The sequence below is a fragment of the Zonotrichia albicollis genome, chromosome 2 (genome assembly GCF_047830755.1).
Source record: "Zonotrichia albicollis isolate bZonAlb1 chromosome 2, bZonAlb1.hap1, whole genome shotgun sequence".
Classification (NCBI taxonomy): Eukaryota; Metazoa; Chordata; class Aves; order Passeriformes; family Passerellidae; genus Zonotrichia; species Zonotrichia albicollis.
In genome coordinates, this window is record NC_133820.1 from 67,061,151 (window position 1) to 67,086,939 (window position 25,789).

The following is a 25,789-nucleotide window of genomic DNA, read 5'->3' on the forward strand; positions in this document are numbered from 1 at the left end:
AAAAATTCCAACAAAATCATATTCAGAAGTGCAAAATATCATCTGAAAAGGAGTACTTACATGCTTTAGTGTTAACTCAAAACAAATCAACCAACGCCTAAACTATTGCCACTCATATTGCAAAGAGAAGCTATTCTTCAATAGTCCCTAATTCTTCCTTAAGTATTTTACTTAGTATTCTTCCTTAGCATTTTAGGTATATGTGTGATAACAGCTATCAATATTTTTCACTTGCAGATAGATGAGGTTATTCTGACTCTGCCTCAAATTCCACCAGAAGAAGTGTAAATTGAATATTAGGAAAAATTCCTTCACAGGAAGAGCAGTCAATCATTGGCAAGGCTGCCCAGGGAAGCGGTTGAGTCATCACCCCTGGAGGTATTTTAAAGACGTGCAGATATGTTGCTTAGGGACGTGGTTTAGTGCTGGATTTAAGAGTTGGACTTGATCTTACAGGTCTTCTTCAACCTAAATGATTCTGCAATTCATACTGTCAGACATGTCTTCAGCTTTGTTCCAAAACCCAAGCAAAGACTCAAGAGTAACTGAGAACATAGAATAGCCCAGGCTGGAAGGGACCTGAAAGATCATCTGGTTCAACCCTTCAGGGGCAAGTGAGCCTAGAGGAGATTATCTAACACACCCTCCAGTCACATCTTGAAATCATCCAGTGGTGAGGATTCCAGTACATTTCTAGGGAGGTTGTTCTAGTGATTACATCTCACTGTAAGAAGAAAATTTCTTTCCTCTACCAAGATGAAACCCCTTCCAGTGCACCTTGCAACTCCTGCCCCCTGCCATCTCAAGGGGGCTTCCTGTGAAGGGAGAACCTCCCTCCTCTCTGTAGGTCAGGCTTTAGGTACTGGCAAACTGTGATGAGGTCCCTCTCAGGCTTCTCCAATGAGCAAATACGTAATTCCTTTAGACTTTCATTAAAGGACAGGTTCTCCAGCCCTTTTATAATTTTTGTGACTCTCCTTTGGACCAACTCCCACTCTGCCTGTCTTTTGTGAATTGTGCAGATCAGAACTGGACACAGTTCTCCAGGCATGATCTGACACAAGCTGAATACAGGGAAGATCTCTTATCTCTGCTAGCAAGGCCACTGCTGAGTCAGCCCAGGATCCAGTTTGCCTGAAGGTCCCTTTCAGCAAGGTTGCCCCAAGCCTAAAGTGGGCTCCTTGTTTATTCCAGCCCAGGTGCAGAACTTGGCACTTGTCTTTGCTGAACTTCATACTGTTTTTGCTACCTCACTCTTCTAGCCTGTCCAGGTGTTTCTGTAAGATAGCTTTGCCATCTGATGTGTTCATCTGACCACTCTGTGTGGTGTCACCAGCAAACCTGTTGAGGGTGCTTTCAATCCCCTCCTCAAGATCAGTTGTGAAAATGAACAGCATGGGGCCTCCTATCCCTAGGAGCTCCTAATTCAGACAGGCTGCCAGACTGACTAGAAACCATTGATCACCACCCTCTGAGTATGGCCTGTTGGCCAGTTTTCTATTTGTTTCACATACCACCTATCCAGTTTGTGTCTTGCCAATTTGGCCAGGGAGAAGGCTGTAGGAAACTGCTGAATGCTTGCTGAAGTTCAGGTAAAGAACATCCCCTGATCTCCTTGGACCAACTGGAAGTGTTACCTCGATGTAGGACATGATCAGTCTAGTCAGCCATCATTTACTTTTGGTGTAGGCTATTCCCAACTGCCTGCTTTGTCTGGTTTGTAGTATTTCCTAGGAAGCCTTTTCCATTTATTTTCCAGGGACTGAAGTAAGATTAATGGGTCTGTAGCTCCCTGGGTCCTCTTTTGGGCCCCTCTTGTAGATGGGGGGTATTACATTTGCCCTCTTTCAGACATGAGGGATATCCCTTGACCTGCACAACTTTTCAAATGTTATAGATAGGAGTCTTGCAGCAATGTCAGCCACTTCTCTTAAGATCCACATACGGACTGTGCCCTTCCAAGACAGCAAACTCCAGCCTTGTCACAGCTACCTTATTGATGCAATCACCTTTCTAAAGTCCTGTACCTTCTCGGTGATATTTTTCATGGAGAACTCCTCACAGCACAGACTTCTTCCTCTGCTTGTTGCTGCTTCTTAGTCAGGGCTCCTTCAAAGCTCTCCCTGACTGAAAAGCCCACCCCCTTTTGTCCTAGTTGCCTTCACGAGCCACAGCTGCTGCCCAATTAAGGACTTTGCAGTTGTAGCCCATTTAGAACAACTAGGATTGGGGCACAGCCACTTACACAATACAGATATTTACTAGGACTCCTACTATACCTTATGCTGTGATCTGGGGTCCAGTTATGCTGGTAAGGCAGAGGCAAAGAAGATACTGAGAACTTCTGCTTTATTGGCATTACTAACTTGCCTCTTTGCCTTGTTTAGGAATGGCCTCTGTATGTACTCTTTGAGCTTCTACTTCTCACGTATCTGAAGAAGCATTTTATGTCATTCTTGTTATCTTTGGCCAATTTCAGTTCTAGTTGACCCTAAGCTTTCTTTACTTCAACTCTGCCTGTCCTGGCGAAGTTCTTGTAGTCCTTGGTGGCTATTTGATCACCTTCCTAGGGCCAGTATGCTTCTTTCTACCTTTTAACCACACCCAAAAGCTCATAGTTTGGCCAATTCTTCCCAAACTAAAAGTTCAGCCCTGAAGCTTATTAGAACAGGCTCTGCACCACAGTAATATGGATGACTTCCTAACAATTTTTTTTTAATCAAGGCTGCTCCTTACCCAAACACCTCCATTGTGTTTACTATCAAAGAACCCATAGCTACAATAAGTAATATCACCCATGGACATGAAACAAATCAGCCAAATAAAAACCCCTGGCTGTTAAGAACATGTACTTTTAACTTGGAATTTCAAGACACCTGCAACTGTGTTATACCCTTGCAGAGGTTCTTATTGCTTCAGCAGAAAAAATAATCAGGTGTTCAGCCGACAGTTTTAAGAGATTGAAATTGTGAGAAACTGGCATCAAATTCTTTTTTCCTTAAAAAAGGCCCTCCCCACTTCTGAGTCAATCTCAAACTTGTCTGGTGCCCAAACATATGAAAAAAATCTTACCCTAAATTTATATTTTGTACTACGCCTCAAATTCTTCACCGTGTAGGTAAGATCATCACCATCATATTTTGGCTTGAAACCATATCCCTGCAGAATTAAAGAGGATTATTTGAAACATTATCTTTGCATACCAGAGGATCTAACATACTTCATATAAATAAATTACTGTTTCAAACTGTAATTATTATGCTTCTCTGACAAAATAATAAGAGCACCTTCATTGTGCAAACACAATTTTTTTTAAAGCAGTGCAAATTCATTAACCATTTTCCAATCAGGAGAGGACAAAACATCAGTAAGAAAGACATATACAGTGCCACTGGAAATTTTACCTAACACTTTCAAAGGGTAGAACAGTACTGATTTTAAAGCAAATGTTGTTAGTCTGAAATGAATCTAGAGGGACCATACTTCATGATGCAATTGCTTTGCTCCAGCTCTTACAAGGCTTAACTTGCACACACAGATTCACAAATTTATAACCAATTGAAAAGTCTTTGCTGAAATGGGACTTAATAACACTAAACACAATTAAAAGAAGAAAGCTAGGTGGCCTGGCCACAGCAATGACAAGTCATTAGCTTAATTTCAGAAAATACAATTCCTTGTAGAATATTCTAGCAAAAATAATCATTGCTACACTAATACAATAATGTATCAAACATAGTGAGAATAAGTATTCTAAACTTACTGAGTTCTCATCCTCCATCTCTAATATATATGAGATTCCTTCATCTGATGGTGTTCCTGAGGGTTTTGTCCATTGAAGGGATAACCAAGTAACTCCAGCATTAATCAGCAAAGGACTTGCTGGTGTGGTTGGGGCAGTGCCTGAGGTATGATACAGGACTTCTTCACTAAAATCACTGTTTAAAACAGACAGTATGTAAACTAACTAGACACAATAATTAATAGCTAAAAACCAAAATTCTTACTAAATACAGCTATGACAGTTTCTTGGATATATGCACAATGGAAATTGCAAGCTCTTATACGCATACTTGCCCATGAGTCGGTCAATAACAAAATATCTGAACAAGGTTAACATGTTCATAATTGAAAGATTCCTTTGTATGATATAATTAAAATGTTTTGCTAGCCAAAACGTTTTGCTTTTTCATATTAACTCAGTATTCTAAAACACTAAAGCTCTATATGCAATAATATACTAACACCACAGTGTCCTTCCTTTTCAAAGTGAAAACATGAAGGCATAAAAACATTTAGGCAAGACTTCAAAGCAAACTTTGCTGATGTGTTCTGAGCTTACTATGGTTTCTCTAGAGATCCATAAAATAATAGAACAGTCTCATTCAGTGGTGAGCTACTTTTAGAGATGATAAAAATGGAAGTCTTATTGCAGAAAAAGAAGTAGAGTGTATACCTGTAGATCTCCATGACACAACTGTTACCCTTATCTGATTGAGATTAGAATCACCTTGTGGTGAAAATACAAACAAATTACATATAAAGAGCTACTGTGAAACAGGGGGATGCAAAAGTCAGTGAACAGGTAGCATGCTTGCCCAGATAGCCTGACATGCATCCAGCTAGACTAAAAAGGCCCACCTGCTCTGAGCTGGCTTTGCTGCTTTACATCAGATCTGAAGAATCACAAGCCTAAAGCCAGTCTAGTTTTTTTAACCACATGAAACTAATTAAAAAATGTAATTTTAATCTAAAATTTTAGGATTACCTAAGTGACTATCAGGAAGCCCTGAAAATAAAACCCTCAGTGTAGCTTAAACAAAGATACCAGTAAAATATCTCATGTGTTTTGAACCCCACTTGTCTGAAAAATCTCAATAAAAAGATAACCCAATTTCAATTTCTCTCTTACTCAACCTATATTATAGTGATGCACATGTTATCATTTTAGTCTGCATTGAGGTATTTTTTGGCATTTAAAGGAAAAAAATCTTACAGACAGCATATTATCAAGAGTGTTGACAGCACAGAAAACAAACATATTGTCTGTGAGGACTGCCAAAGAGATGTGCAGCAAGAAGGGAAAAAGTAAAAAACAAGAGAAAACTTCCAAATTTGTGGGAACAGCAGTTTATTTTCTTGTAAGAAGTTACAAGCAGGAAAATTTCTGGAATGGAAATCAGGTGATACCTACAATATATTTACTAAAAAAATTAAAATTTTATAGGGAGCCTGAAGAAAGCATGAAGAGAGGTTAGATACAAATAGTATGTGTAACTCTTTTCAAAACAAACTATTGAAGGAGTCACCTTACAAGCAGATATAAGGTAAAAAACCCCACATCTTAAAAAGATTTCATCTCTAAACTTGTCTGAACCACTCCAAAATACACCAAAATGAACTAAGAGTTCCAGCCATAGTCATATTTGAATAACTATTAAACAATTCCCTCAGAAGTACAGTACTATCTCTGAAAAAAAATTTTATTTTTCCAGTTTTCTTTAACCATTATTTCATGTAGGTTAGAATTAAATTTAAACATTATTAACTTAGAGATAAAATATCTGTTCTTCTTGGTAAAATTCTTTAGACAAAATTCCGTCTCCAGATGCCTAATGTTCTCAACACTCTTCATAAGGGATAAACAGGCACTCTACACTAATAAATATTATTTCAAGTGACTTCTTAATTAAATAATACCACAAAGACAATAAAGCACATCTTCACAAGGCTATGAAATACTGATTTAAAAATCTATTCAGTGTGATTAGTTTAAGAAGGGTACTTAACCAATCAGTGTCTTCAAAGCTTACGCTGGAGGAATCTGTAATATGTGCAGCTATTCCTACAGGGTACAGCTACACTCAGATGTAAAAGGGGGACAGGAAGAGAGCCCAAGCACTGGATCCTGCTTAACTGCCAGCTCCCTCCCTGTCTTTATTTTTAACAGTTCCAACTGAATCTCAACAAGACAAACTCCAGGAGCAACTCCAGAGAATAATTAATTCCAGGAACATCATCCAGAAGGTAGTAATGTAATAAAGACTACTGGAGCACACCAAAAGTCATTCTAGTCACTACAGTGTCCTCTGACAACAGCACAAAGCAGGTACTTAAGAAAAGACATAGGAACAGGCACCTTGTGCAATGCATTCCCTGAGTACTCTCCAAAGCTTCCTTACATATGCTTCAGATCCTCTGAGCCAGCTATATTTTTCACATACCAAATAGTCTGCAGCAAATTCCTTCTGCCCTGCATGAATTATGACCCTGAGTCTGGCTCCCTACTCTTTACACTGTCCTTTAACACTGGCCAATCAGGCAGTGTTCCTTCAAGCACCTCCTTCTTCCAGATAAAGGAAACATGGCACACATCCTCTATCTCGTGCTATAAGACCACTTTAGGGAGCTGCAGCAGAGTGTTCATAATATTTGAATTTATAAAAGAAACACAAAAAGCAATTTTGGTGGTGAGAGAAGCTTCATTTTTATGCCCCACAGGAGCTCAAGGTCCAAGTGCTACTAGGTAGCATGGACACCAGGAGTCTGCTGTAGAGGAGATGAGCTCTGGCAGTGTGATTGTTAGCCAGATGCATCTACTTTGCCTGATGACCAAGAAGCCCACTCAAGAACTAATGCACCCAGAAATGTAAGCATAACTTCACAAAGCATTTTTTTCCCAAGTTCTTACTTGTATTCTCCACTGAAGTTGCATGTCATTAATTCAAAAATTCAAAACAAAGTTTGGTTCTCTATAACATCTGAAAAGTAGTAATTAAAAGCATGAACCACATATCCTAAGCATTGATAATAAGGGCTAGAACTTCCAAAGAATTCTTTGATATGGCAATGTCATATTCTGTCTGTTTCCCAGGGTAACAGGAGACTAACAGACAGATGAGAGGACAATATCCCAATAGCACAAAGGCTATCTGCAAAAAGAATAATCCAATCACATACTGTGATTTAACTAAGCAGTTGGACTAGATGATCACTCTAGATCTCTTCCAACTGAAATATTATATATTTTATATTCCTTTTCAGACCATTTGGACAAAAGACCTTTTTCTTTAAATGCCACCACATGTTTTTCCTAAAGTAGCACACACATGGATGCATATGCTTTCTGTATTTAGGTATGTAATAGCATTTACCTCATTCCCATGTCATTTTTGGCTGCTAGCCTAAAGGTGTACCCCATTGCTGGTGATAGTTTAGTGATCCTGTACTGCTTCTGTTGACCGTAATAACACTGGCAAAACTCTCCATTTCCTTTTCCCTAAAAAGTAATAAGTTAATCATATTATTGACCTTAATACATATGCATCCATCAATTAAAGTACATACAAACATGAAGTAAAATCCTTTTCTGAAATTAAATATAACTCAAGAATCTCCATATGGTGAGGCAGTAGCATATGAAACTTTGTACTAAATTAGCAGGTTTTTTTCCTTCCTTTCCATTTCCCAGCTCCTTGGGGCTGAAAGAATAAAAGCCATGAAGATACTGCACCTCTACCATCTCAGGATAGCTGTCCAGGTAGAGACTGTAAGATCATTGCAGGGCCATAGTTGACCCACCCACTTATTAAAAAAGAATGACTGCTACAAGAGAATGACCCTTCCATGTCAGCTCTTGAATATGGTATTGGACTATGAGTGAAAAAGCCACTATTAAGAATGGCAGAATCATGCAATTAAGACACTTTTATTTTATATCCCCCGAAAAAAATCACTGAGCAGTAACTGTATTTTAGTTGCTTCAGGAATTACATTATTGTCACATGCCTCTAATCAGAAATCTTAATTTTCACATAACTTAATGTGCACAGTCACATACAGCTGCTTAAAAAAAACCAGAAGACTAAAAATACAATAGAATAACTTGCTTACTTCATCCCATTCTAAAAGGTAACTGTGGATTTTGGAACCATTATCACAAGATGCCTGTAACAGGAAAACAAGGAAATTAGAATTCTGACTCGATACAAGACCTCTTAAAATGCATGTATGCACCAAACCATAAGAACAACAATGGAAGACAAATAATGCTCCCCTTATACAATTGTTTCACTTGCCAAGACAATTCCTAGTTTAGTCGCCATACAACAAATGCCTGTTCCATGTTTATGGTTTTTTTCCTAATTTAGTCCTTGAAATGCATTGGGTACTGCACTCAGTAATTTTAACTTGAAAGACTCCTGCTTTTCTGTGAATTCTTCTCTTTTTACTCAAGCCCACACTTAACCCAGTAAATCTATTTCCAATCAGGGAACTGTGACTCAAATTAATAAGTCTGACAAAAATTTTCAGTTTCAATAAAAGGATATTTTATTGATAAATCCACAACAATTCTGATGAGTTTAAAGTATTTCTTTTAAAGGCTGTAAAGCAATCCTTACCTTCCACTGAAGAGTAAGAGAATTTTTGGTCCGATTAGTTATTCTGGGCAGATTTGGAGCATCAGGTTCACAACTTGCTGTGGTAAAACTCTCTGTTTCTGAAGGGCTCCCCTTTACACAGTTGCATTCTACTTGGACTCTAAAGTTTTCGAAAGAGAGTCAATAACATTTTGCTTCAAAATCTGTATAGTTTCCAAAGAAAACCAAGCATTTGAAATTAAGTTGCTGCCTTGCTGCTTCATTATTAAAATATCACTGTTATAAATAAATAACTGGGGGAAACATCTTGGTCAATAAAAGCAATAAGAAAGAAAAGAGTCCTTTACTTCGGATGTACATCATTACCATTGATTGGCTTTAGTCTCACAATTATATTTGAAATATGTCTGTTATTAGCTGTACTTTGGTTGGAAAATAATGGTAGCATTTTGCAGGCTCATTATCTGTTGTAGAGACATAAACTTATATTATGAATAGTTCTTCTGCAAGTGCTTTCGTCAGATGAGCACAACGAAGCTGTTGATGTATTTTCAGAGTATCCTCTGCACTCAAATGAGTGTCCTGCTGAGGGTGTTCACCTTGTCCTTTCCTTTAGTAAGGCTATGAATTAGCTCTCCACATACTTCAAGAGTGAATTTTGCTTCTGTCTCAAAGAGAAATGGCTTCTTTTTCAAAAGGCTTGTCTCCGAAAGGAAATACATGACGATCGTCTGGGCTGACCCTGTCCCCCAAGCTGTGCAGCCATGTCTTGCCTCTTCTTTGGGTCAATGGCACATTACTTTCTTCTTATTCATCTGCTCCTTTGGGAAAAAACCCAAGCCAAAACTCTCCAAAAAACCCATTCCTCTGATTACCAGTGTAAGATCTGAGTTGTCAGCTTAAGAAGATACAAAAATCCTGATATTTTTTTGATGCATGAACAGCAAATCACAGTAAATCTGGCTTTACAGATTTCACAAACAGAGAGAAGACATTCAAACAGTGACTAAAGTTGAACACAAAGTTGTTTGTGCTTGTATACAATTGCAAGGATGTAATATGTCAATTATCTTGGTAGTTGAGTCGTTCCAGTCTTTGTTGATTTTCTGCAGTGTTCATACTGGCAGAATTCTGTTTAGGAAGAGCTTGGATGGCCAAGCCACTGATTCTCATGTTCTGTCTACAAACAACCAGAATTAAGCAAGAAAAAATATGAATGCAGCCTGATAGAAGAGCACTTAGAAAAAAATTAATTCTAGGCACTGACCCTAATGCTCCACGAATTTTTGACTTCAACTTTGTTGGATAAAATATACCTAAAAACACTAAAAACAGGAACAAAATCACAGGTAAACACTTCCATAGGAAAGAGCTTAGAGCCAACTTACCATTCATCCTTCTCCTGACCTTGTGCTCCAGGCAATATAGGGGCTCAAATTAAATGAGGGGTGTGATAAAAACAGACCAATCCTCTTCTGCTTTACGTTTGACAACCAAGACAACACACTGGAAAACAGCTCTGGGAGATGTAGACCCCTTCACACCTTCAAGTGGGAACCTAGCTCTCCTACTTGAGCAAATGTCAAAAAGGCTATTGTACAAGGCAAATCCTACCCTAAATTCGATGTGGAAGGAGGCAGAACATTGTTAACTGGGACCCTTCTGTTCCCTGTGCTTCCTGCTAGCTGCCTCTAAATTGCTTCCCTTGATCAGTACACAGGGATCCTGGAGTTCTCCACACAGTCAAGAGAGGCAGGACGTTCAGTCATGCCTAAGAAGGTACTCTACACTTGCCATTACCACCTGAAAAGGCACTTCTTTTAAGGAGGCCTTCATTTCTGCCTTCACAATGTTATTTCTTTGTAAACTGCTGTATTCACACTATTTTTTTTTTCAACCAAGCATCACAGAGTAGTTTGGGCTGGAAGAGACCTTTAAAGGTCAACTTGTCCAAACTCTCCTGCAATAAACAGAAAAACATCTTTAACTAGATCAGGCTGCTTAGAGCCCTGCCCAATCTCTCCCTGAATGGTTTCCAGGGATGGGGCATACACCATCTCTGGGCGAGCTATTCGTCTTTTACCACCCTCAGTGCAAAAAATTTCTTCCATATATCTAGTCTAAATCTACCCTCTTTTAGTTCTAAACTATTATCTCTTGTGCTATCACAACAGGCCCTACTAAAATGTCTGTCTCCATCTTTCTCACAGGCCCCCTTTAAGTACTGAGATTTTTCCAGGCTGAACAACTTTTGTGGCCCTCCTCCAGAGCTACTCTAGCAGGTGACCATCCTTCTCATGATGGGGATCCCAGAGCTAAACATGGGACTACACACGGGTGGAGAGCAGAAGGGCAGAACCACCTCCCTCACCCTGCTGGCCATGCTCTTTTGGACGCTGCCCAGGACACAACTGGCTTTTTGGGCTGCAAGTGCACATTTTCAGGTCATGCCCAGCTCTCTATCCACCAGTACCACCACATCCTTCTTGGCAGGGCTGCTCTCAATTCCTTTATCCTGCAGCCTGTGTTGATACCAAGGCTGCCCAGACCCAAGGGCAGCACCTTGCACTTGGCCTCGTTGAACCTCATGAGGTTCCCGTGGCCTCACTGCTCAAGCTTGTCCAGGTCTCTCTGGATGGCATCCCATCCTCCAGGTGTGTCAACTGCACCACTTGGTGACTGAGACTGCAACTGCTTGGTGTTTTCTGCTGGAAGCTCACTCAATCCCACTGTCCATGTCACTGATGAAGATATTCAAGAGTAGCAGTCCAAGACAGGCCCCTGTGGGACACCACTTGGTGTCACTAATCTCCATCTGGACATTCCATTGACCGCTAGTCTGTGAATGTGACTGACCAAACAATTCCTGATCCACCGTGAAGGATGTGCGGGACCATCTCAAAGGTCTTACAGAAGTCCAGACAGCTAACATCTGCAGACTCCTTGTCCATTGAATACAAGTCACTTGTTCATAGGCCACTTGGTTCTTCAGGCAGGACTTGCCCTTGGTGAAGCTGTGCTGGCTGTCCCAAATCACATCCTTGTCCTTCATGCGCCTCAGCATGGCTTTTAGAAGGATCTGTTCCATGATCTTCCCACACACAGAAGTGAGGCTGACAGGTTGGTAGTTCCCACAGTCTTCCTTCCTAACCTTTAAAAAAACTGGTGCAGTGTTTTCCTTTTTCAAGGCACACAGGACTTCACCTGGTTGCCATGATGGAGAGTGGCTTGGCAAGGCAACTACATTAGCTAAGTCCCACAGGACTCTGGGATGAATCTCATCTGATGCAGACTTATGCAGGTTCCTCAGATGGTCTCAGACCTGATCTTCTCTCACTGTGGAGGGACTTGCCTCCCTCAGTCCCTCTCCTGCTGCCCAGCCACTGGAGAGGTGTGAGAAAAGAAGTTGCCAGTGAAGGCTAAGGCCAAAAGGTTAAGAACCTCAGCCTCTTCTTCATTCATATTTACCAGTTTTCCAGTTGTGCTCGTTTGGGAGGATAGACTTTCTCTGACCTTTGTTTCTGGCTGACAAAGCTATAGAAGCCTTGAGTCTTTGCATCCCTTGCCAAGTTCAGCTCCAGATGACCCTCTAATGCTTAAAAAAAAGAGGGAAGAATGACACCTTACCACATCTTCCCAATCGTCTGCTATTTCTTCTGACCTACTGAAGTAGTCAATTCTGCTAGAAGGGCAGAATTACACTGAGCTGGGGGCACATTTTTGTCATGCATATGGGGTCAGGTTTTCTGATCTCCAGGAGCCAAGCAAAAGAGCAAGATATGACTTTCAGGTGGCCAAGCAGGGAGCATCTTCCAGGGCAAGGTACTTTGCTTCTTGTGGAAAATTGATAAGCAGCATCTGTGCCTGGCTCCAAGGACAGAAAAAAGTGACTGTGCTAGCATAAAGAAAAGACCATGAATGTAGGATGAATGTGCACCAGTCTTGTCTTATGTTGTCCAAAATGGACTGAGCGGTCAGCGAAGTCAAAAATGTTGATTGTGACTCAAAAGATGGTGAGAAGTTTTTAAGACCATCTCTGAAGACTTAGGCAAATACACAATGAAACTACTAAAACATTTCCACTGAATTTAATGAAGAGAAAGTGAGATACTCACTTTGCATGGTAATCAGTTGCTGGCCTGAGATCATTTACAGTAACTTTATTTTCTTCTCCACTGGAAAGAGATACAAGTTTGTTTTAAAGACTGTTTCAGAATTCCACACATTTATAAAAAAAGACATGTATCATCTAACTCAACATACCTTCTATGAAATGTATTTGCTAAGAGTTTGTCTTTTGCTAAATATAGCAATGTGTAAATGCATTTATCTCTGAATTTTACAGGTTTCTTGTGTTATTCCTGTTCTTTTGCCCTGGTGGTTTCGAGGCACTTTTTTGTTTGCTGCTTTCTAAAGAGTAGCAATTATTTTCTTCTTTCCTTAGTAAGACAAGCTGCATGTGCTTCCTTGTATGCTATTACTCAAAAAAAACCATTGAAGTACTGGAGCACACAGCAGCTCAGTCCAGCCTGGCAAAAACCATGATCTAAAACTGCACCTGACTGCACACACCTACTTGTTAGAGCCTAGGAAACAAAAAAGGCACCAAAATAAGATCTGTTAGTCTGCTTTTGTTGACATCAGCTTATCTTAGCAAAGAAAATTTCTCTGTTGCTAGTTTCTTGGATAGGAATACTCAACTTTCAATTGCATGAAATCCATGGAGGGTGACTAAGATAAAACTAGCTAGATACACAGGTTTAAAACTGTTAGAGAACTCTATATCCTTAATTCTATATTTTACTGTCATATTTCTCCAAATTGCAAAAAAATGACTGAAAACCATTGTGTTAGGAATGAAACAATTGAAGAGTTTTGTTTGCTCTGCTGCTGCTATGAGCTGAGTTCTGTGTGAATTTGCCTTTTTTTTTAATATAATAAGACTGTCTCCTATCAAGATCAATATCAGTGAAGGGAGGGATAACCTTACTGGGAGGAGGAGGAGCATGTGCTGACATAAAATTAACAAACACAATTTATTTTTCTTACTACTTGTATGCCTTACTATGTGAGAACTCAGGAGTGTCTAGTGCAGCTGGTTGAAATACAGCAAAAGTGGCACTAAAATATGCCTCCAACATGTAAAAACAAAATCTTTACATTCCAGTTGATGGCAGAGACTTCAGTATGAATGAAACAAATTCTACTGAAAAAAGGAGCTAATTTCAAACCAGAAGTTTCACAAAACTCCTGATTATTTAACTTTCTGGACAACAAGCAGATTTTTAATGAGGTTTTAAGCCACATATTTCAATGCAGCAGTGACTAAATAAAAATAGCCAACACCTACATGTACACAGTTTTGTACTTTCCATCTTTTCCAGTACTTGAAATCATCACTTCATAAGTATAAACCTCTGGTGTGTCATTCTTGTCTGTGTCTTCCCCAGTATCACTGGATGGAGGGGACCACATCAGCAGTGCTGTTCTTGCCTGAATATCTGATACCTGTAGAAACACAAAGTTTTGAGATCTCTGCCATTTAAATTCTCTTGTATCTAAATGTTACTTTGCAACAAATGATCAAAGAAGAGAAAGCAAAATCACATACTGTTAGCAAATCAGAGTATTTATACCGACACAATAGCTACTAACTAGTTTTTACAGATGAAATCACACTGGAAATGTAAGGAATGCAATGAGGAAAACGCAAAGCCAGGCAGGGGGCTGAGGGCAGAGACGCCTGTCGGTACATAACGCCACCCAGTGGGCTGCTGAAACAAGGACCAGAGCATGGGCCAGGCACAGGGATGGCAAGGCACATCCCAGGACAGCAGGCATTCCATTAAACCATGCTTCTGGCACCTTTCTCTTGGAAGTGACGGGTACCATGGCTTTTTTTAACACTTTCTTGTTTTCTATGAAACACAGGAAGATGAAGGGATGCTCACAAGGTCCCTGTACATACACATAGAGACAATATCCTGAAGAATTTCTGTGGTCATGTTTGCCTGAGCACCCCACCCATTGCAAAAAGGCCTGGATAAGAACAGCTGGTGTGACAGAAATAGCAGTATAACCAGTGTGTGTGACCTCCAACTATCCAACAAGTGGTCCCAGCAGACTAATCATGCTAAAGGGCAATGACCCTCAGGTGGGCTAAATGGAAACAAGAGAATCACAAGGTGCTCCTGAAACAGAGAAGTCATCAGCTTTAGAAGTGCAGAGGTAGCATGAAAATTGGTAATGGGAGAGGTGGGTAAGAGATGCTGGAGAGGAACAGAGCCATGATCAAAATCTGGCCTAACAGTGTGAGAAATTGCCCTGCCAAGCACTGCTGTCTCCATCCAGGCCCGATGGATGCTGTGCACCCCAGCTGGTGCAACAGCATTTAAAGGCACAGCAGGCGTGGATTTGCAGCTGAGTGCATGTGACCTGGTGGAGAGCCCTCTCAATGGCCTGTGGATTAGCAGACTGTAGGGAACAACAGATTCTAGGGAACAATGCAGTCACTCACAAAGCTATTGAAGCAGCCACGTCTTCCAAAGGAGATACATGACTAGGGGCACCCACACTCCCAAAAGAGTGAGCACTGTCTGAAACCCATATGTGCTGCAAGGGGCTGAGGATGCTCGTATGCTTGAAGATGAGTGCACAGGTGTATGCAGGTTTAGGATCAGTTATGGAAGAATGCCTAGAAATTTGTGGCTGTTCATAAGTATTGCACATCTGCTATTGTGGTTTATATGTTGCACCCTCCTGCTGTTTCCAATAACTTATAAGAGAACTCAAAACACATTTCATTACATGAAATTACTAGTTTTACAATATGATCATAGTGTATGTCTATTTTGGGAATAATTGCTTTTGAAAATCTATTACCAGAGTATCAGAATCAAAAAGCTATCTTCACAACTGGTGCTCTCAAATTGCTACAATCTACTAAAACTAAACTGAATAGGTCAGCTTCAAGAACAAAGCAGAGAGGACATGACTTATTGACAGCAAACAGAAAGGAAGAAAAATCACACTATGTGAGCCTCAGTGTCCTGGAAATAATGTCACTAAACTGTTATGCAATAGCAGAACTGTACATGATATCCTAAAAGGGATCAAATGTTGGTATGACTAAACACGGAAGTTTCTCTTTAAAATCTGGTAAGAAAAATTCCACTACTATGTTGATGCAATCACCAACTAGATAAACACCATCTATAACTGCTGCAGTAAAATTCTAGCATTTCTGGAAGTCTCTGGAGTTGTGGGAAGCATCTGACAAAGCTCCGTCCTGGACAATCTTTACCTCACCCTCCTCAGTTGCAGCAAGTGGCAGGAGATCCTGAGGGAAAGAAATTCTCCCTCAGGTTCTCCAAGGACCTACTGTACTTCAGGACTATTAGATTTATTTTAAGATGATCTGTTCCTAGGTTTAGCTACTTTAACAGCTGAATTTTTTCCCTTAGTGTCCAGGCAGTGTCTCTCTTACTACCAGCTGAGCCTACTAATCCTAGCCACCATGGAATTGAACAATAAATCTCTTCCCTTCCTTTTGCAGTTGTTTCTCATGCATTTGGAGACTATTAGCATTTGAGTTTCTCCTCATCTATAAAATCTGATAATTCTCACTGTTCTCCTTATCTCCTACTGATTCACTTTCATTAGTGCTTTGCCCAGAACTGCCCAGAACAGCCCATCTAATACTTTGCTAATGCCAAACTGCCACCTGACAGATTAGATTTCCTTCATACATAGGGTATTTTCTATCTCTCTGAGACATAAGGAAAAATAAGTATTTTTGGAGAGCCAAGATTTAAGATCAGAAGAATCCACTACTGTTATGTGCTCTAAGGCACTTGGGAGTGGCTTTTTCAAAAAAACTTGGCATTACTGATTACTTTGTATGCTTATGCAAACAGATGCAATGGATTCTGGTAGCAACTCTGAACACTATGTGCTTCTGCAAAGCAGAGTATAATACTTGGGTCAGGCTCTAGCACTGTGGAAACAAGAGGTGAGCACGTCTTCATCAGCAATCCAGTTTGCCAAAGTGAATCTCCTCATAAAATATGTTACACATGCCTTTTGGGTCAAACAAAAAAAAACACTTTTAGCATGTGCAATCTGGACTGCATTCACAGTAACCCAAGATACTTAACTGTGAGTGAGGTGCATCACATGCCATAAGTCCACAAACATACACAGAACCAGAAAATACAATGTTCTCCAAAGGGATTTACAAGCTGTATAACCAGCCCTCAAATTCACAGCTTTTATTGCCTCTTATTATATATATTCAGCCTTCTGCATCATTCTTCATTTGGCTTTTGCCTTTTCAGGTCTTCTTTCCTGCTTTGTTATTTGGTTAAGAGACGTGACAGCTGGTGAAGACTGCTCAAACACCAAGGTGCAATCTACAGAACCACTCCAATTTACATCTGGGTATAAATAATTCAAGACCCCTAAGTAGAAGGCACATCTGGTGTCAGTATCATGTAATCAACTTGACTTAACACTGCCATGTATGAAAGGATGAGGGATCCATACGGGGGAAAGCTAAAGAAAGTCAGAAATCCAACAGGAGTTTGGAGGTAGCAAAATTGATGCATCCCATACTGCGCAGAACTGAAAGGTATTTGTGAATGAAAGATCATGACAGAGAACACCACCTGATTTAGATGTGCATCCCTGGACCTGGGCATTGAGACATGGGACAGCTCAGGACAAGTCACAGCCTTCAGCACTGCTCCTGGCTCTCTGGAGTAGGACATGGTGCAAGCAATGGACACTGTACTGGACAGCACCCTGTATGATCATCTGATTGTATGGCCACCCCACAGCCAGTACTGCTCGTGCCAGCATGGTTCACCCTGGGAACAGAGTACTGATGATCCATCAGCAACCACAATCCTCATAGTAAGTGCTCCAGCCAAAACATTAATAAAAAACCTGCAGGAATATTTCTAATGAGAACTACAAGGAGAAGGTGTGAAAAAAACCAATGTCCTGGTTCATTTCAGGGAAAGCGAGGAAAACATTTCCTTGATGAAACTGCAGGAGGGTGGCTTGAAATCCTGCAAGGCCCAAGTAGGTAACACAGACTCCTATCACATCAGACCACACTCCCCCAAGCTGCAACATCAGCTAGACTTCCATCCTCTCACAGCCCTGACAGTGCCTTGCTTTCCTAAAGCATAAGCCTCCCCAGGTGCTGGAAGCCTGGCTTTCTGTCTTGTGTGCACTCTGAATCTGTAGCAGAGTACCTCTGCCTGTGCTGCCTTCTGAGGCCTGCAGAGATCACTCGTGGCACACAGCTATGTGCAACGACGCTCAAGCAAGAACACGGTGGGGGGAGGAACCAGGGCGCTTGTCTAAAAGGCACGGGTGGCTGAGGGCAGGAGGAAGTGAAAGAAAACATGGTAAGTACTGGCACTGCTCTGCTTCTTCCTATGTCATCAGCAACACAGCACAAGAACACACCTGTTGATCTGTTCTTCTCACAGTCTCATTCAGAGAGAGTTCAGAGCTCTCCTTGGCAATGCAGTCATTGCTAACATCCCAATTTCAGACAGCTCCCACCTCCCTGCTGCTCAGCCAACAATGACACAAGAGCACTAAAGACATGTCAACCCATCCTGATACTTGGACACAGCAGGACACCAGGTGTTCAGGACACCAGGTGTTCCTCTATACAATCCCTGCTCAGTGCTTTGACAACCACAGAATCACAGAATGGTTGAAGTTGGAAGGGACCCCTGGAGGTTTTCTGCTCCAACTCCTTTGTTTAAGCAGGGCCACGTAAAGCCTGCTGCCCAGAGCTAGTCCAGACAGCTTTTCAGCACCTCCAAAGAGGGAGTCCCCACAAACTCTCTGGCCAAGTTGTGCCAGAGCTGACATCCTCACAGTATGGAAGTATTTCCTGGTGTTCAGAGGGAACCTCCTGTGTTTCAGTTTAGGCCCACTGCCTCTGGTTCTGACGCTGGGCACACTGAAAAGAGCCTGGCTCCATCCTCTGTGCACTTGCCTTGCAGATAGCTATATACATTGATAAGATCCCCTCTGAGCCTTCACTTCTCCAGGCTAAACAGCCCCAGCTCTCTTGGCCTCTCCTCATCAGGCTGTAAAGAAACATATAAAAGAAGAATCAAGACTAGGGCACTAAACTGGGGCGAAGTTGCCTGGAAAGTGAAGGGAAGAAGGTAGGTAGCAGATGACTGGAGGAAGTAGCTGACTGACTGGACAAACCCATGGCAAGCTCTTCCTGGAGTTTCAGTTGGATGGACTACACTACAATGGGGAACACAGACTGTTTTCACTCAGGCAAGATGGTGGACTCATGATTGTAGTGAAGATTTTTGGAAAAGATGTGGGACCAGGGAAGGTCCAGACAACGAAAGAAAAAACCACTGGCCTGCTCTAAAATTCAAGAAACTACTGAATTTGGCAACAATGTTTTAAAGAGTATCTACACAAAAATATGCATCAGTTTTATAAACTGAAAATATGTTGGTAAATTTTCAAGCAGGTAGGTCAGAAGTCCACTGCTGACAGTCACCTTCTGTGGTGAATTTTATTTCTCTCTTCCCTGAAGCTGCCAAAAACTCTTAAAAGAGAAATAAGTTATATTTTTTCTCTACTTTGCAAATAAGGTTTTACAAAACCTCATTTTTGGTGATGCTTGCAAAACCTTGCCAGGTATCTCTCATGCCTAGAGATATGTGGTGTGTAAAATTGCTTCCTGAACAGTTAAGACTAAACAAAGTTGCAGGAAATTGAGAACAGATTCTGCAGTATAATATTATGTTAAGCATCATATTCCATTAAGCAGCATCATTATGCTACTGGCAATGTTACAATCTCTATGTTAAAAAAAAATTCTGTTAAAACTGAGATTCACAGACTAGCCAGGAAGAATTCTGCAGTGTAAGTATCAAGATAATTTTAGTTTCATAAATGTTAATACACTAAAAATTGCTTTGGTTGTTTACAGTATAGTGACTGGAAGTTAAGTGAATTTGCTTTAGTATGGAAAATTAAAGACCCCTTAAACTTAAGAGAAAGAAACGGAGGTGCAACTGTGTAAAATAGCAACAGATACATTCTGATTTTATGGAAAGCTTTTGTTACTTACCACTGGCTTGGCTATATTAGAAAGAAGTGCTTCCAGTGCTTTTGTTTCTTCATCCTTTTCTTAAAAAACAAAATCAAAGCAAAAGAGAAGTACCCATAAATATTGTGCAGTAACTTTACAGTGAAACAGCTCTTCAAATTCAACAATTGCACACAGGAAAAAGCATTTATAAAGTAGAACATCTTGCTAACTTGCATTCATCTAGGACAACATGAAACCAAAAAAGCTTCTGAAGAAGTTGTTAACATAAAACTATTTCTAAAGCCCTTCTGTGCTTTATGGAATACAGACAGCCTGGTTATCATTTATTAATGTATAACTTTAAACCAACTGCTGCTCTGGAGAATTTAAGATCTTGGATATTTCCCACAGATTTCTCTTTGGATGTAGATGCAGACAGGTTACAGTAGTTTAAATATGTTATTACTCATCAGCTGGAAGCCTACTGGCAACACTGCTGGCCTTTCTCAACTGCAAGGGAAACAATCTAAGGTGTTTTCTGCCACCTGAAGGTATAGCTGAGCTTTAGAAAGCATTTATAGTTTACAGAAAGCATTTTATCTGCTTTTCTCACATAATATTTAAATTTTATGACCCCAACAGTGTAAGTCAACAGGCCGATCAGTTTTGAAGGTGCAGCCAGGCATTTTAAATTCATTTAACCTGCCTTAAATTAAACACAAAAGAAAAACAAAGCCTGACAAAATTCTTCAAAAAACATAGATCAAATCTATTTCGAACTCTCTGTTTCTAAGATGATTTATGCTGTTGACACAAATAAAATGCTTTTCTGACTTGTATGACAACTCTAAGTCACTGCCTTCTGTTGCACAAGCCCAAGTCTCAGTACATAATTTTCCCCAATGTCTCCCAAAATAATTTTGAGGAGTGGACGTTCCCATTTTTCATATAAAATGCTTCTAAGAAAACACCACCATAATTTTTGTAATGTGAAAACAACAGTACATTTCATCACTTGTGCCTTGTTAAAGTTAGCACACAGATAAACACCAACAAACAGAAAGTAAACTGAAGCTGAAGAGAAAGTAAAGTGCTATTCTGGAACTATAGCGACACATATTCAGGTTTGGAGCAACAGCTCCCAGCTTCTGATTTTTGGTTGTATCTCAAATGTGATCTTTGGTACTAAGCTTGCCCAGGATATCATCTACACATGTTTTTAAACAGCTCTCACAGGTTGAGATTTCCTGGTTCTGATGAGATGTATGCTCTTCACAATTCATTTTGCTTACAGCAATTTAACATACACTGGCACAAAATTATTATCTCAAAGCAAACTTTAGAGAATTGAGAATAATCATGGTTTACTTCCCTTAACATCACCAATTACAGTTCCTTATTCTGAGAACACTGCTCCTGGCTGATGACAACTCTGACGTTATGTTCACAATCTGAAGGACTATGGCAGAGACCCCAAAGCTGCATAGTGACACATCACTAGATTGGACAATGACTGCATGACTGAGTGAATTCAGTCCATCTATGAGATCACAAACCTTCCAGTGAAATAAAGATATTAATAATAAGCACACTCCCTATGGTGATGTCTCAGAAAACATGAACAGCCTTTTTCTACAAGGGTCTTTCAACAGTGAGTGGATAGGGACAGATCAATTTTATGTAACAGCAGTATCTCTTCTACAAAATATTCTTTATCAAGCTGGATGTATATTTTCTGCTTCAGACACTCGATTTTTTCCATGTTTTCTATAGTATTAAGCAGGCCATCAATATTCAGTGATTCCTTAAAATGCAAGCACTCCAAACAAAGCTTTTTGAGATTTTCTTTAAACAGTGTCATGAAGTGCGACTCATAATATTTCCTCAAATTTACATGGAGACTTCTGTACCAGTACTTTTTCTTTTCTTAGGCTCACATTCCCATGTGATGAGCAGGTTGATCACCCTTATCTACACTCTACCTAAGTCAGGGCAGTTAGAGGCTGCTATTCAACTTCAAGACTGTCAAAGTGTGGTGTTTTATTTACAAATGTTATGTTCAGCCACTATAATAATAATATCTGATTATTTGTCCAGTCCAGACACTGGACTTGCATCATTTATTATTAATATGTGTGTATATGCAGTGTTTTGGTAACACCTACCTTCTACTTCTGTGTCTGTCTGAGAATTGCTTTTTCCTTTACCCAAAGACTTGCATTTGGTAGAACCTGTGCTTATTCCAGCTGCATCCTGTCCTTTTGAAAGTCCATTAGGTTCACTTGTAGGAGAAGGACATTTCTGAGGAGATGATGGAGGACTGTTTAACTTATCCTTCTGAGTTCCATGTCGATCTTTTAACTTTTTTTGTAACCTTTCATACGTTTTACTAGACCTTTCATCTCTAAAGTTGGATCTTCCATGAGCAGGCAGAGTATCTAAATGAAGGAAGGAAAAACAAACCATTAAGAACCAAATCTAATGCTAAAATCTACCTAAAAATGCTATGTAAGTTAAATGTGCACCAATGAGTAAAACAATATCTCTACTCCTATTTGAAAACTGAAGTGTTTATCAGGTAAACTGATACACATTAAATGGACTTTAACAATATGTTAGGGAAGAGAGTGTAATCTTTCCCTTCCCCTTATTTTCTCCACTTAAAAATGAATTCTTGAAATGTTTCTATGATCTTCCTTGAGCTGTGAGGTACAGGATGAAGTCTATACAGAAAAAATGTGCTCCTTTACAACACTGGAGGAGGTTTGATCTAATGTTGAATAAAAAAATCCATTAAGTTTTGGAATGCAGCTAGAGCTCTAACACTTTACTGATGCTTCAGCAGGAATCAACAGGGAAAACAACCATAAAAGCTTAGAAACACAGAACCTGTGTTCTGTGGGGCAGTGGAAAGACACTACACCACTGAGGACAGCTTGGCCAGGACTTGTAACAGTAACCCAGGCACTGCTGCAGTAGCACCAAAGTCTCATCTGTAACTCAGAATTGCCTCTGGAAAAAAGTCAGTACCAGACTACTGACAGCACTAAACTGCAAACTGGTGAACTCCTCTGTCCAGTTTTAACATTTGTATTCATTTCCTCTTTATATTTCAAAACACTTTACAGACTCAAGACTTTATATACCAAGTCTTTCCTCAGTGTAACCCTGCCTATGATAAATGCTGAAAGCTTTTAAAAAAAATCACCATAGAATTTCCTCATTTTTAGGTAAGTTACATAAGTCAGTCCGAGGAATGTATCATTTGTTATTCCTTAAGAGATAAGAAGTACTGAAAATAAAGTCAAATAAGAACTTCCTTTCAAGGATAAAAAGAAAAAAAATTAGAGAATTTCTCCATTTCTGTTTTTTTTTTTTTTTTAAGTCAGCTAAATTCACAAAAAGTTTGACAGAGGACTTCTAGATAAGCTAGTGTCTATTTAGAAATGTGATTTTTCACTACCTTTTGAGAGTTCAGTCCTTGTGTCAGGGAACTACTGTGCTCTGTGAGCATCTGGTTGTTTTCTGTGTTTTTTTTTTTTTGTTTGTTTGTTTTGCCTTAAATTTAGATTCCTGAAATAGGAGCCTAACTATGGGTTTTGACTTTTGAAAGCTACAGCCAAAGTAAGAGATCCAGAATTAAATATGAAATCTGTAGCAAATACATAAAAAATTATGGTATTAATACTTAACTTTCCTAAAGCCAAAGGCATTTTTCATATACACTGAAAATAAAGCAAAGAATCCCACTTTATGATTATTTTACATTAGCAGTTTAGCAAATTATCACTGAATTCATATTAAAAGTGATATAACCTGGCAGGAAAAATCTAAAAAAAATATTATTCCATTAAGAAGCATCATTTTATGTTCTTAATTATCATACCCCAATTTCTTAATTTAGCAAACTAAAAGCAAACAACTGCCATCTACAAGAAATCAGGAAATAAAACTACAAATAGCACCTGAAGAGCATCTAGTAATGTACCATTATCGAAGTGCAAAAAGAAATAAAGTACAGAAATACCAAGAATTCCAGGAAGATCAAACATTGGTACATTCTTATCTTACCACTTTGCTCACCCTAACTATTTAAGCTCAGCAAATTGATGAAGACCATTTTTAGGCTATTTTTGTAGTGTCACAGAATGCTGAAAATTGTGTTTAATCTCCCTCCTCATAGCTTCGAGCTTTCTCTAAAAACAGAAACCTAGAACTGCTTTCTGACAGTCTTTCAAGGTTGGCACCTGCCTTATCTAAAGAAAAGCAAGTCTACCAGAAATGTAAATATTAATCTAACAAACCAGCCCCTGAGTTAGAACACAAATACACTTTGCCTCCAAACCACAGTAAAGGCAGATGTCAACAGCACTACCAAAGATGGCTTTAACCACTTTATTAAATTTAGGTTAGTGGCACCTTATTACTCCAACTGCACTTCAAAGGGACATTAAATTAAATGCATATAGTTTTATGAAAAATGGACCACTTTTTTCCTGAATACTAAGAATTCCTATTTTGTGTTTCAAACAGGATGTTTACAAGACATGAAATCTCAGAACAGTGCTCAGGCATGGATTTAACATTTAATACACTATAAACAGTTTCTGCATCACTTTGCTGGGAAAATCTGTAACTTTTACATGCAAGAAGTAACCTCTAAAGTTCAGTGGATCACTGAACAGACAATCAAATAAATTAAAAGAACTTCTGGAACAATAAGCTTCAGTCAAAGCAAGGCTGGTATCCACACTCATTTTTTTACGTATGACTCCCACTGAAGCTGTAAGTCTTGCTTAACAAAGCCCACACAACACCATAAGAGATGCTGGAAACGAGCAGAACATTATTGCCTTAGCCAAAACTTGCACTGTTTGATGAGCTACTTACCCACATCCCCATAGACTTGTGAAGCGTGGTACTGTGGAATGTACTGCGTTGCCATGTCACCGGCTCCAGTCACAGGGGAGTATATGTGCCGGGGAGGAGGGGGTATCATGGCTGGAAGAGGAAGGAAGCCGGGCAGGGGGGGATGTGGAGGCCTGTGTATCACTGTGTGACCACCAGGGTGAAACTCTGGAGCCTGGGGAACCACCACAACCCTTCGAACACCATTATCCTCAATAACCTGTACAGGGAGAGACACCACACAAAAGAGAAATGACAGTCTGATAAATATGCTTCTATAGATTCTTAAACAAAATCAGGAACAGTAAACTCTTTACATCTGATGAAAATAAAACAGGAAATATCAAGGGGAAAAAAAAGGGACATTAAAGAACTATCTATGTTAAGTGTATTAACTGCAGCAATGCCATTAATGTCTCAAAATGGTGGGGAAGAAAACTTAAAAAAAAAACCTGTCTGTAAGAGTATCTAACAAACAACCTGCTATATCTATGGCACGAGCCAAGCTTCTCCTATGGGTCCCATTCCCATCCTCATTCTGCCTCATTCCTCATACACCGCCTGTATGCTACACTGCTGCAGGATTTGCTCCACAGCTTAACAACTAGATTGCTCCCTAGAAATGAACTGGTGAACTGACATACCTCACTCTGCATCATTAGTGAGAGAAAAGCTAAGAAGTGTCTGGTTTTCGCTCTGTCCCCAACTCAGCCCACCACACTGACCCAGGAGACACCAGCCATAGCAGCCCTGCAGTAACCACCACCTGCATCAAGCTGTTAGCATCAAACTACCAGGATGGTAGTCAGCCCTCTCAAAACTCTTTCACAAACCAAGTAGTTCTAAAATTTTTTGTCTTTCTCCTCCCCATATCCTTCTACCTGTAAAGAGGTCTTGAATCCTGAACAAGTCCCATGCTACTCAGAAAACAGGAGCCTTTGTGGCAGCCATCAGCAGACTGTAGGGCAAGGGATTGTGAAAAATTCGCAAACAGGAGATGTGACAGCAGCCTTTGTGTGAGGTACCCAAGTGTGGCCCTTTGCAATGTTGGCCGAAATTCCAAGCAATGGCAGTAGCATGTGCAATCCCATGGTGAGAATCTGTAGGACACAGGGAGCTAAGGTGTGCTGTGCATGGTACCTGTAGCACATCTGGGCTGTGCAGCTCGTGGGGCTCTGGTAGAGAGCAGGCACAAGGGCACAAACTGTACCAAGTGCTGAAGCAGAAAATGCTCAGTAAATGAGGGTGGGTCATCAACTAGACCAGGAACAAGGGTCTGCCCCTGAAGCACCTCACATCATTACCCTCTCTAAATGTTTGTAAATTCACATAAATATATGACTGTTGGTGACACCTAGAGATGATCTTGGCATATTTTGAGTGTATTGTGGTGTCGGTAACTTTAGTGTAT

General features: G+C 40.0%; 1 protein-coding gene across 7 annotated transcripts in view; it reads right to left on the minus strand.

Annotated features, from left to right (window-relative positions):
* Positions 1 to 25,789, minus strand: part of FNDC3A (fibronectin type III domain containing 3A) — a 111,605-nt gene that overhangs the window by 20,349 nt on the left and 65,467 nt on the right. For all 7 annotated transcript variants that reach the window (XM_014263879.3, XM_005482384.4, XM_026790599.2 and 4 more), the window contains 10 exons: positions 24,361 to 24,598; positions 21,636 to 21,908; positions 19,510 to 19,568; positions 13,732 to 13,889; positions 12,497 to 12,556; positions 8,403 to 8,541; positions 7,894 to 7,947; positions 7,155 to 7,279; positions 3,764 to 3,938; positions 3,073 to 3,159 (listed from right to left, as the gene is read on the minus strand). In XM_014263879.3, coding sequence (XP_014119354.1) covers positions 3,073 to 3,159; positions 3,764 to 3,938; positions 7,155 to 7,279; positions 7,894 to 7,947; positions 8,403 to 8,541; positions 12,497 to 12,556; positions 13,732 to 13,889; positions 19,510 to 19,568; positions 21,636 to 21,908; positions 24,361 to 24,598 — 1,368 coding nt within the window. The remainder of the gene's footprint in view (positions 1 to 3,072; positions 3,160 to 3,763; positions 3,939 to 7,154; positions 7,280 to 7,893; positions 7,948 to 8,402; positions 8,542 to 12,496; positions 12,557 to 13,731; positions 13,890 to 19,509; positions 19,569 to 21,635; positions 21,909 to 24,360; positions 24,599 to 25,789) is intronic.